Raw genomic sequence first — 12732 nt, 5'->3', positions numbered from 1 at the left:
TTCCCCATTCCTTTGTATCCGCCTCTGCTCCATCTGTTTTGTTTATAATGACGATTTTTATTGTTTAATTAAAGATATGTACTGGGCATTTGAAGATAAACTGATTTCATTCAAAGTATCAGAGAGAGAGCGAGAGAGAATTGTTTTGTCAAGTAAGAATTTTCTAGTGTGATAGTAATCTCTCTCGCACTCTCTCTCTCTCTCTCTCTTTGTATGTATGTATGTATGCATGTATGCATGCATGCATGTATGTATGTATGTATGTATGTATGTATGTATGTATGTATGTATGTATATATATATATATATATATATATATATATATATATATATATATATATATATATATATATATATATATATATAAATTTGTTACGTCTATGCGCTTAAACTTAAGTAATAGAACCAGGTATGTATGTATGTATGTATGTATGCATGCATGCATGCATGCATGCATATATATATATATATATATATATATATATATATATATAAATTTGTTACGTCTATGCGCTTAAACTTAAGTAATAGAACCAGGTAAGGGTACCCAGCAAACATTCAAGTTTCCAAAATATAAATTTATTCAAGATAATATACAAAGTGAAGAAAATACAAATAGCTTACAATGTATGAGTTCCTAGGATGGAATCCTAATAATTTTGTATTAATTTCTCACTAATCCGTAAACTGTTCTAAGGTAATCCTAACGAAGCTTGTAATGTGCTTATGTGATTCGATGATAACACTGAAGTTAACACAACTATTTATCCAAAAGGTTTTATTTCAATGTAATCTCGTGAACGAAGAATATCGCTGATGTCATGGAACGTTTCACATGAGCAGATGAAATTAGTAAAAAATTCAAATCCTTGAATATATTCACATAATCCACAAAGGTTCTTACTGTTTAAATCAAAGTGATCTGTTCTGCTAAATCCAACAATATGTAAATCGCAAATTCCTCTTTGACTCTTGCTAACGCTGAATATAACTGAACGTATAAAAATAGTGCCTGCATCTTTATTATACATTATCCTTTTGTATTTGAAATTAACACATTTTAATCGCTAGAATTTATCTGTGACGTTGCCTGGTCGCGATTACGTAAGTCAAGAACAAAGGAATTGGTTAAAAGCCATGTATATATGTTAGACCCCGCGGCTATAGTGGTCCTGTTATGAATTGTTACGAGAGCCCTGCTTGTTGGGTGTCACAAATCACATGTGGACGTTGAAAGCTTTGTTCAAGAACAAAGGACCCTTATTAGCGTCGTAAATGCCACCGCGTTGACAGACGGCCGGAGCATTGTCTGCTAAGTATAGAACAGGGTAGAATCGATATCCAATCGGAATTGTATAGTTTTAGTAGCAGAATGTTCTAGAATATAAAAGATATATTAAATCATAGCATTTTCAGAAATTGCTAATTGTGACCTAGGTAAAGATGAGGGCTTTGTAATCGTATGTATCTAGAAATGATCTATTCTTGCAGTAAGATCTTGCAGATTACAATATATTGTTTTATTCAGTATTTGATTTGTTTGAAATTATTTATTCAAAGTATGTATTCACCGCAAATACAAAGTGCTCATAAAATATTCTTGAACAGATACAGTAACTGGGAATTCTAGTGAATTCATAAAAAGACATGTTAAATTATATTACTGTATTTCATCAAAATATTGCTGTTACATCACCAAGTCACAGTCACAACAGGCACGTCAACACCTTTAGAGTAGGATATTATTTCAAACACTACTGGAGCTTCATTAAAGATATATTTATTAAGACTGGTGATACAACTTTTTGGAAAGTTTTGGGATTTAATTAGCATTAATGTAAGTTCGTTTTGAATTTTAATTTTGTATTCTAGGAAAAAAATTATCGGTTTAAGTTTTTACAAAACTTATTCATTTTTGCACTTTTCTATTGCTTATTTTAAGACCATATAGTTGTAATACTGATATACCAATAAAAGTATAGTAAACTGTTATGCGTAACTATATGTTTGATTAACGTTTGCCCATGATTGTAGATTGTACCTTAAGATAAGAGTCATTTGAGTTCAATGTTAGTCTTTGTTGCAGTTAGAAGAGGATTTTCTCTTGAAATAACTCACATCGAGGTGACTTGAAAATATGAATAAATAGGGATTTGATAAACAAACAAAATTCATTCATGATTTAAGATCAATCTGTGGGAATCATTTTAAGTCGTGTTCATTTATTATTTGAGTGGAATTATTTATTTAAATGATTTATTGGAATTACCAAGTGTTCATTGACTTTTGGACTAACACAATGTTTTGTGATTATTGGAAATGAATTTAAAGATATTCTTGATTGCATATTTGTGGCATATCATGACATTCAAGACTATTGAAATTCGTTGGATACATTATATAATTTCGGTACACTATAAATATTTAAACTTGTGTTATGGCATTTAGGATTATTTAGGATTCCCAAAACTGTTTCTCTTCAATTTTGACTTACTACTGTAGAGAAATAAAGTGTAGATTTCACTTAAATTGTTGGTTTTACTCCCTTACTGTTACATAAGTTAAGACCAAGAGTTGTAACAGAAAGTGGAGGCTCGTCCGGGATCTGAATTTCTTTAAAACATTTTAGGGATAGTAAGCATTGTCCTTAAAACTGAAAGTGTCTTTGTTTCGCAATGTTCATTGTAACTGATAAAGATTTTAGTTTAACTCGTTCGAGAAATCATTAGTCAAAACAGCAAGCATTCATAATGTCATCTAATGGTGAGAAACAAGGAATGGTCATAATCCAAGAAAAAAGAGGAGTTGCTTGAACTTGCCAGACTTTTTAACGCGAAAGCATCTTTAACAAAGCAAGAAATAAGCATTTTATTTGTAAATTTGTATCTGGGAAATTAAACGAAATTACAGCCACAAAACCAGATAGAATTGATAATAAAAGAAAACCTCTGCATCATAAGGAAATGATAAAGATGGACAAAGAGGAGAGAGAAACATTCAGAGGAAGGTAAAAATAGAGGTAAATGCAAATGAGAAAGTAGAAAGAGAAAGAAGGAGGAGATAGAAGAAAGGAAAAACGTTATATATTAAAACAATCAGAAATGGCAGGCGGATCACTCACCCTCTTTACACACAAGTTCACGTTTTAATATTAGCAGATATATTAGGTATATCCTTTTCATAAGTAAATTGTTATTGTTGTCGTTGTTGTTGTTGTGGGGTTTAATGCCATTTTTCAGCACACGATATGCTCTACATGGCGGCCAGTATTAATGGTGTCGGAAGAACCCGGGAAAACCCCGGAAAGAACCACCTACCCACGAAAAGCTACTTTCAAGCTTTCTCACAAACCCACATTGGCCGAAGCCGAGACTCGAACCCACGCAGACAGAGGTGAGATGGCAGTGATCCGTAACGGAAAGCGCTTTTGACCACTCGGCCACTCGGGGCCCCGGTACATGTATTCATTAATGAAGAAGGAAAACTATCGACAACACCCAGTCCTATTCTATAATTTTTTTATTAAAATCTTTGCACAAGGTGATAAACTTCAGCTGTTTGAAATATGTCCCCTTGCTGATTCTGTGGTAATTTTATTTATTCATCAGCACCTTCATTCGCTGGTTAAATATATCTGCATAGAAAGAGAAATTCCAAATTTGTTCCCCAAGTAGAATTTAAGGAGAGATACTGCCAGTTTTATATCTTAAGGAAGCCCTCACTCTTTGTCATATAAAGAAGAGGAGATTAGAAAAAGGGGGCAGGAGGAAACAGGCATGGTTCAATATTTACCTTACACTTCAATACTCCACTTTGTTAGAGCTCCAGTAAAATCAAAATCTTTAAAAGACGTCACCTCTAGTTGCATATGTATTAATCGGTCAATTATTTCTGAGCATACTCTGTTTTTTATCTGTGTATAAATATTTTTTTGCGCTTTCTTCTGAAAGGGCATATGCATAGCTATCTTTGTCAGCTCAAGATGTTGGGAAAATTATCTGTGTGGCTATTATTTACAATTTTCCAGAGCTCACATATTATATTTTCGATACATCTGCTCCAAAATAGAATTTTTCACTAACACAAACTTACTTCTTGGATCAGTAGTTTACTGACTGCTATGCTAGATTTCTTATCTGTTCTATAATGCTGTATTAGGGTTTTCAGTCTAGCAATGCTATAGTCAGCTTGTACAGACTGAGGTATTTAAAATAAATATCTTTTCTTCTTAATTTCGTTTTTTCTTCATCCTTACTTATTCAATTTATTTGAACCCAAATATGGATATATAGTTTAGTCGCATATGATTCACAGGGCAAAGTTGATTGATAAAAAAAAGGCTTTTAAATTGTCTCTATTTTAATTAGGCTCAGTGTTCTGCCCTTTCTACATTTAATTTCGAAATACCGCTGAAAGGGAGACTAACCGTCATGCCTTCTATCTTAGTCCATCAAATGTACATCTGACTCTTATTTAACACCATTTTCGGGCTCAAAATCACGCACTGTTATCTCCGTTAACAATTTCCCAGCTCCAATAATCCAACATACTTCATACCTTTAAAAATTATTGTCATCATCACTATCACCAGCCAGTATTTAGCAAACTAAACCGTAATGAACCACGCCATGAATCAGACATCTTTTTCTGTTACTTTTCTAGTGCTTCCTGTCTTGTCAGGCAGGGAATAATCTACACGGATTGCTGATTGGTAGTTATTATTTAACCTCGACCGGAACAAGTAACCACCAATAAGATATGAACGTAACATATTTCACCGTGTGACACACAGTAGTGTGACTTTCAAATCGACCAGACTAGACACGATCAAATTCAGTGTAGAAACTTCGCGTAAAATTGGTTATAAAATGATGAGTAAAGTACTTCATTATATTCATTATGCAAGCGGAACATGCTGCTGGGATAAGATAATTAGCGTGGAATTGGGGGTGGGGGCAGATTACAAGCCATGTCACTTTGTTCGAATTAGCAGACTGCAAGCGAGTATTCTCAATAGTCTCGTTCACTTTTACTAATAAAAATGAGTGCCTAGGACTGCACGTTCTGTTTCAGATGAATTATATATTTAAGTAATAAGAAGGCGAACTAACAATAACTATTCATAACTTCTGAAGACAAAAAAATACTTATATACGGTAAGCATCGTTTTGCATCGATTATCCTTCTCTTGTATCGATATGTGTATCGCTCCATCAAAAGTATCGATGCATCGATATATCGATGAATCGTTTCACTAATAGTAAATATTCATTCCACATGCAGCAAGACATACATTTACCTATCTGAATAAGATGATCTGCTGCGAGAAAGCGACAAATTGACCTTAGAGTGAAATAAGGGGTTGTAACAATACATTTGATCATTTATGCTTTTATATACTTTCAAAGGTACTTGAGAAAGATTTGAAAAGGTATGCTGTTGTAGTAAGTAAAACTGTTAGAAATCCTTCTATAAGTAGAAACAGGTCACTGTAGAATGTTTCATGTCGTTACAGCAGAGCTTACCAGAAACTGACAAGGTATCCGCTGAGTCATGGGAGAGAAGCCACTTTTGTACCCTACCTTGTTCAAGCCAAGCCATGTCAGTGGAGTCAGACTTCTCACTCTAAAATTTGTAATTTTATAAGTTCGCATCGATTGTATATACTTAATATGCCATTATTCAGTGCAAATAATTCTTTTAAAAATAGGTAAATAAAGGCACGTCGATAACGATAGTAATTTAACGATATTAATTACCTCATTGATACATTTTTATTTAGTTACTGAAGTAAAAATGTTATCGTTCAGAGGTTTTCGTTTGTAATGAATGATCTGGTCTAAATTACTGGAGGATATAGCGACGTTTGTTGTCTCAAGAGAAATATTCTTTAGATTGACTGGGAATGCTTAAATTATTATAAAAATAGATTGGGTAAAACATTGATGGCTTATATTTGATTTGTTTGAAATTGCAGAGTTTGTGTGGTAAACGTTACTGGAGGGATAAAGGGGCGTCTGTAATGTTCAAGAAATAGCAGATAGTTACACTGGCTACAAGCTCTTAAATTATTAGATTTTGGATAATCGAGCATTGTAGTTGGTTGTCAAAAGAGTTTGAGGATAGGAGGGTGAGTGGCCTTATGTTTTCAGACGATGGAGGATAAGAGGGTGTTGGCCCATGGCTTTGTATAAACAAATTAGAGAATTTGTTTCGACTCAACGAAATGCAGGATAGACGGGTAGGTGGTTTAAGATATGTTTTTAAAACCATTCGTTAGATAGGAAGGTGCGTGGCCTACGCTTTAATAAAATGGAGAATTGGCAGGCAGGTATTCTAAAACGTATGACAGTTAGACTATTCCTTTGGCAAATATCTATTATTATGCAGCATAGCCATGTCAAAAAGACAATACTATTTAACTTATTCGGACAGAACATGTAGCAAATTTTTATTCTGAATCACGACAAATACAAAGATGGTTATCAGATTACTCTCTCTCTTTCTCTCTCATCTAAGGAAAGAAACAATTTAAGTAAATTCAAGAGGTTGTGTATTATTTTAAGTTACCAAGCATAAGTTTAAGATACACTTGCAGCAGTGTGAATTGTTGCACAAAATATATCCAAACTGTATTATTGAAAACTCCAAAAATGTAGAATGTTTCAAATGTCTTGAATGTCATGATATACCACAACAATGATGTAATCTAGAATGCATTTAAATTGAGTTCTCAAAATCCCCAAAAAATGTAATATCTCAGGCAATGAGCACATTCATAATTACTATGAATGATTTAAAACTTCCTCTCGAATTATAGCCCACTCTGATTATAAATTCCCAAAGACTGATATGAATAGGGAATGAATGAATTGTTTACAAGGCCTTGATTTATACCTGTTTCACTTAACGTAAGACACAGTACAATGTTCCCTAGATATGTGTCATTCCTAATTCGACATTTCCATCAATTTATAAACAAGTTTGTATCTTGAATATTCTGAACTCGAAAAACCGTGTCAACATGTACTATACAACCTACAATCATGAACAAATGCTATCTGTGTAAACATGATGTTTACAAACAGCCATTAATTTCTCCAAATCATGGACAAATGTTAAGCAAGCAAAATAGTACACACACACACACACACACAGACACACACACACACACACACATATATATATATATATATATATATATATATATATATATATATATATATATATATATATATATATATATATGATTGATCGATTTCTCATAAATAGAGTTACTACGTCAATATTACCAATCTTTATGGCTGTGTTCGTATCTTATTGTGCTTTGTACCTTTTACCCTATGATTTTCTCTTTCATAGCAAAATCAAGAACCCCAAACCCTCTATCTTTCTATCTTGTCTGATAGTATGTCAATATGTTTGTGTGCATATATGTGAATATTCAACAATTTCTCTCCTTACACTCCACTTTGGTAAATTATGTATACAGGTGTATGTCCGAACTGTCATTTTGTTCACTTTAGGTGTTAGTATTTTAATTACACTTTCTATTTTGCTTCGTCTTCACCCTGTAGATGTGTGTTTTGGTCAGTATCGCTGTGTATTGGCTATTACGCGTGATGATTTTTCAGTAACACTGCGTACTGGTTCGTAGAAATGTGTAATGGTCAGTATACGTCGGGTATTGGTCTGCAAGATACCGCCTGTTTTTAACATTAATGTTTCCGTTTTCCCTATAAATGTTTAAACATGGCAGCCTAATTATAATTTTCCCATGTCCGTATAGAGTGGTATCATGTTAAACCTATGGATGCTTTTCTCATTAGATTTTAACTTGTTCCCATAAATTTTCCACCATGACAGATGAATGTTTATTTTCTCTTTTCCGCTTCAGTGTCATACGAATGTTAAATTTCTGTTGTACCCATAGGGTTATGCTAAAGTCGTATGGAATTCGCGTTGTATCCTAAGGGTCATATTTGCAAAATGGTTGCCGTAATATTAATTCCCATTCTCCCCATACGTTAAGTTTGTCCCTATATCGTTCCCAGTTAGTACTGCAGTACGCCGGATAGGTGATATAATAAGCTCATCGCTGACATAGGAACAAACTCATGTTCTCCATTTAACCTAAATTAAATCCTTATTACACCCGTAAACATCCTCAGGTGTATGATATTCATAATTTATGACACTGAAGACAGAATCAGAATTCTATGCGTTCATTTTGTTAGGAAAGGCGAAGGGAAGCTATAGAGATAGAGATATTCAGAGAACGAGTTGCAAGTCAGCACCATTTTCACGGCTTTATACCATCATTCAGAGACTGTACTTTAACCTCAAAAGCTAGCATATGTACATAATTCTTACAGATGTTGAATTCGGTTGTATAGTTATTCCCTTACGCTCTTATTACATATCTAAATTATTCTATGTATCATAAGTTATTTCTGAAATGTTATATTGACGTTTGGAGTAGTCTACACTTATCAATATATAACCCCTTTTCGAAAATGTAATACTAAAACTGTGTCTTAAGATAATCAAATTAATCAAGAACAGTAAAGTCAAGTATCCCTACATTTTAGTAAATACTGTAGATTTGCCACTGTCGCGCACCTTAACTCGGTTCAAGATATATATGGTACAATGTTCCTCTTGTGACACTGGTCAGCGTCATTAGGAAGGCTGAAATACCTATATAACCTTCGCAAGCACTTGGATAAGCAGTTGTAACGATGCCCTCGATTATTCACAAAAATTGCTCTTTGAGATTGATTGTATGTAAATAGACTATTTATCTATTAAAATATCATATAAAATAGCATATAAAATATCATATGAATGTTCGTATTTTCAACAGTAACAAACAGGAAGTATCTTAAAGTAATGAATACTAAGATTTTTTATTCTCAATTATGTTCACTCTACATAACAACGACTGTCGCATCCTTCGTATTCACAGTTATGCCCTTCTTACAATGATGGTAAATCTCATTTATACGATCTGACTTATCTTGCGAACAGCCTGGTACAGAATATTGTTCACTTTGTTTCCAGGGATTGAGATTTTCAGCGACAGACATACACACACAATGTTTAATGTTTGCTAGGTTAATTGCATATCTTCATTACCGGTACCAGGAATCCCCCGCACGAGCAAATTCCACTATGCCCCGCTATACAAGACTTAGCAGGACATTTTCCACACACTTCAGTTTGGTTTCTGAATCTGGTAGGAGTCTTTTACGGAGTGTTTAGAATCTAACATGACAAAATTCCAGCCTCGACTCAACTTGGACAACAAGTTTAATGACTGCCATATACTAAACCCTGTATAGATTGACTTGTGCGCTTGGCCCGTACACTCGGAAACTTCTAACAAAAGCTATCGGAAAGTATGAAAGTTCAGTTTAAATATTTCTACATATATCTTGTTCCTCGTCTGAAATTGTCAGCTACTGTCAAAACTGTGGTGATGAAGCATTAAATTAATAATCACTAATGATTGAGGACGGTCGCCATCTACTGACAGGCGACCATACGTAAATCCTCCTTTAAACAGAAATTTGTAATTGTAAATGATCCAAGAGTAAACTGTATACATGCCATAGCAAGACCGTGCTCGATTACTATATATTTACATATATGGTTATGTTACAGAGAGTGACACTACGCAATATGCTTCCTTTCTCCAAATAGTTTCAAGATGTGTTATCCTGATCTGGAGTAGGGATACCCAAAGTGTTGCTTGAACTACCGTTTGTAGACTATAGGCATGAAAATAATCTTTTTATTTGCAAACACTGGAATTAAACATTTGAATTATATATGTCTTTACAGGCGGATATGAGGATCGGAGCAATTTACCAACGATCATTGGGGTAGTCATAGCAGTTATTAGTGTGCTAGCGGTGGTCGTTATAGCGCTAATTTTATTCAGAAGGTACAATACATTGATACAGATGCTTGTCTGTAAAGCTTAATTTACCGTTTTAAGCTGGTTGAGATGATAACAACAATTATCTCACACTTATAGATAGGTCTGGTGCATTATTCATATCCTTAATTGCATACAATTTGCAATATTCAATTTTAAGATCAGTTTTAAATATATTATCTACTTCTGTGAAGGTTATGATCGTGTTAAGTATATTTGGTGTAATTTACAATTGAATTTAATCAAACGGATACCAAGATATTACTTTGCGTTGAGGTTTATGTACTTCGTACTCTTGTATGCATTTGTTTCCATTAGTACGTTTGTTTGCTGATAAGTGTACCCGTTAATAGTAATTTTATTTGCTGATTATGCAGTCTTTTCAGCACATTTTATATAAGATGCACACTTCGTAAGCAAGTACACTCGAGCTTGGCACCTAACATGAGTTTATTAAATAAAATAGATTCGAAATTGTTTTATATTGAATCCATTTGATTGACACAGGATACGTAACGTCAAACAATGACAATAATGCCAAGCACAGACTGCTTTATATAAAAGGTTAACATTTTTGTATGAGTAAAAAAATCCTAATATGACAATTTATTTCCCACGAGTTCGTAAATCAAGCTGAAGAAAAAATAGTTTAATTTCTGAAAGTGAAAACGATCTATTAGGATTTCATTATATAACAAATAATTTTCGTTTTTATATTATTAAATGTCAACATATACCACGTCACACTCTTGTACTTGTAATGTAATCTCTACTTAGTAGAATGTTCATTTTTTTCATCCTTTTCTCTCTCCAACCAGAATCACATACTAGTTCCTTAAATTTGTTTTAATTTCATTCTATGGAGACTGATGAATCTCGATCATGCATATGACCACTCTTGATCACGGATATCATATCCAGTCCTGGTCATGTATATGATATCCATATATTATCATAATATCATGATCTTGATTGCTAGGTCATTCAGACTTTTCAGTATCAGAAGATCCGAATCATTAAGAGACGCGAAACATAATACCATGCTTCAGAGAACTGATGCTGACAAGGACAATTGATCCAGCAATCCTAATCCCAATACTGTTATAATTTTTTAATGTGCCTGTAAATGAAGCGATATTTTTTATAATATTTATAATTTAAAATTCAATAGGCATGAAACTCACCAACGTTATAAATGGGTTGTTATATAGAGGTATTATTGTTAACCTATTTCCGAATTTGATCTTGTTTCAGACAAACTCTTTGACCATTTTATTTGTTTTAAAATGTATTTCTCTTTTTTATTGTTGTATTGACAAAATCATGGTTTGGACCATTCACATATTTAGACATATTCATCAATGTTACTGAAATAAAGTCGTTGTGAGAGCTTTATTAGCACTCCATCGCTATGGGCGCTGCTATTGTTACCAGGAAACCTTGAGGTAAAAGTAGCTCGAGCCTCGTTGGAGGTTCATGGTAAGAAGGAATCAGAAAACGATCGTAGTTTTCCACCTTGTAGGAAATGACAGTAAATTCTGACTCTTTCTGTGGTAGAAGATGGATAGCTATAATTTACCTCAAGTACACGTTCATACACCGAGAGAATTAGAGTATTTGGCTTTACGCTGAATAATAACAACATAAATGCGTATATTGCAGGAAAATACAGGACACAGCTTTGAAAATATCAAGTACGGAGCGAAATAGTCCGACCAGGTGTACGGTCGCATTTAATGTGATGGAATCTATTAACCCAAACCCTGAAAACTATGCATCGTTGGATAAATGCCAGCTGGGCAATGCTGACTATGACGAGCTTACATACGATTATATAAACACAATTGTCGCTTGAGCAGAAGGAGGACACATTATGCAAAACTATGCTAATATCCCAGCAGCCTCAGTCACAGACAGACACAAAGTGGCATAATGCACCAATCGTACAAAGGCAGTCATCCTATGATTGGTATTTCATGTGCATTTCCAGCACGAAGCTCCAATCGTGCAAGTAATAATCTTATAATCTTTGATTTGTTTTTAAAAAAAACACGTATAATCAGTAGAAAGTTGGAATAATATTTAATTTATTCCTATGTAATCATCCCTCTATTATTATTCAAGATATCCCTGTTGTAGAAAATACGTTTAAATACGCATAAAAAGTTATAAATCTTGTTATGGATACATGTATATAAAGTATTTTTCACACATCTTTGACCGTACATCTTAAATTTGTTCAAACTCATTTGTTTAGTTTTATTACAAGTCATATCAGAAATCGTTTATGCAGACAGTAATAACTTATTATCGTCGCAAAAGCAGTCGCTGATATAATAATTTAAACTATATGTACATTTATTAGATGACAAAAAGAATCCAAATTTCCATTTATGTAGCTTTAAAGTTATCGAATACACACTGTAACCTTTGCTTGAATATCAGCCATGATATTCTTCTCGTCACTTTTATGTGTGATGGCGAATGCCACGATATTTTATCTTAGGCGGAAGTTGATTTTGTAAAACATTTTTTCTTACTATTGTACACACACACACATACATAAACACACACACACACATGCACACACACACACACACACACACACACACATATATATATATATATATATATATATATATATAGAGAGAGAGAGAGAGAGAGAGAGAAAGAGAGAGATAGATAAATAGAGAGAGAGACAGACAGAGAGAGACAGGGGGTGGGGTGGGAATTACAAATATACACCAAACAGAACGGAAAGTGCTATTCCTCGATTCTGTAGAAGATGT

General features: G+C 33.6%; 1 protein-coding gene across 1 annotated transcript in view; it reads left to right on the top strand.

Annotated features, from left to right (window-relative positions):
• The window catches only part of LOC149797333 (uncharacterized), a 48164-nt gene extending 35788 nt beyond the window's left edge, over window positions 1–12376 (top strand). The window contains exons 4-5 of the mRNA XM_089960395.1: window positions 9847–9949; window positions 11606–12376. Of these exons, the coding sequence (XP_089816521.1) occupies window positions 9847–9949; window positions 11606–11798 (296 nt within the window). The 3' untranslated portion in view covers window positions 11799–12376. The remainder of the gene's footprint in view (window positions 1–9846; window positions 9950–11605) is intronic.
• Window positions 12377–12732: the final 356 nt, after the last annotated feature.

This window comes from Sinohyriopsis cumingii, chromosome 6, assembly GCF_028554795.1.
Source record: "Sinohyriopsis cumingii isolate HCF-2022 chromosome 6, ASM2855479v2, whole genome shotgun sequence".
Lineage (NCBI taxonomy): Eukaryota > Metazoa > Mollusca > Bivalvia > Unionida > Unionidae > Sinohyriopsis > Sinohyriopsis cumingii.
Note: the sequence above shows the minus strand (reverse complement) of the source record. Positions and strands in the feature narration are given on the sequence as shown.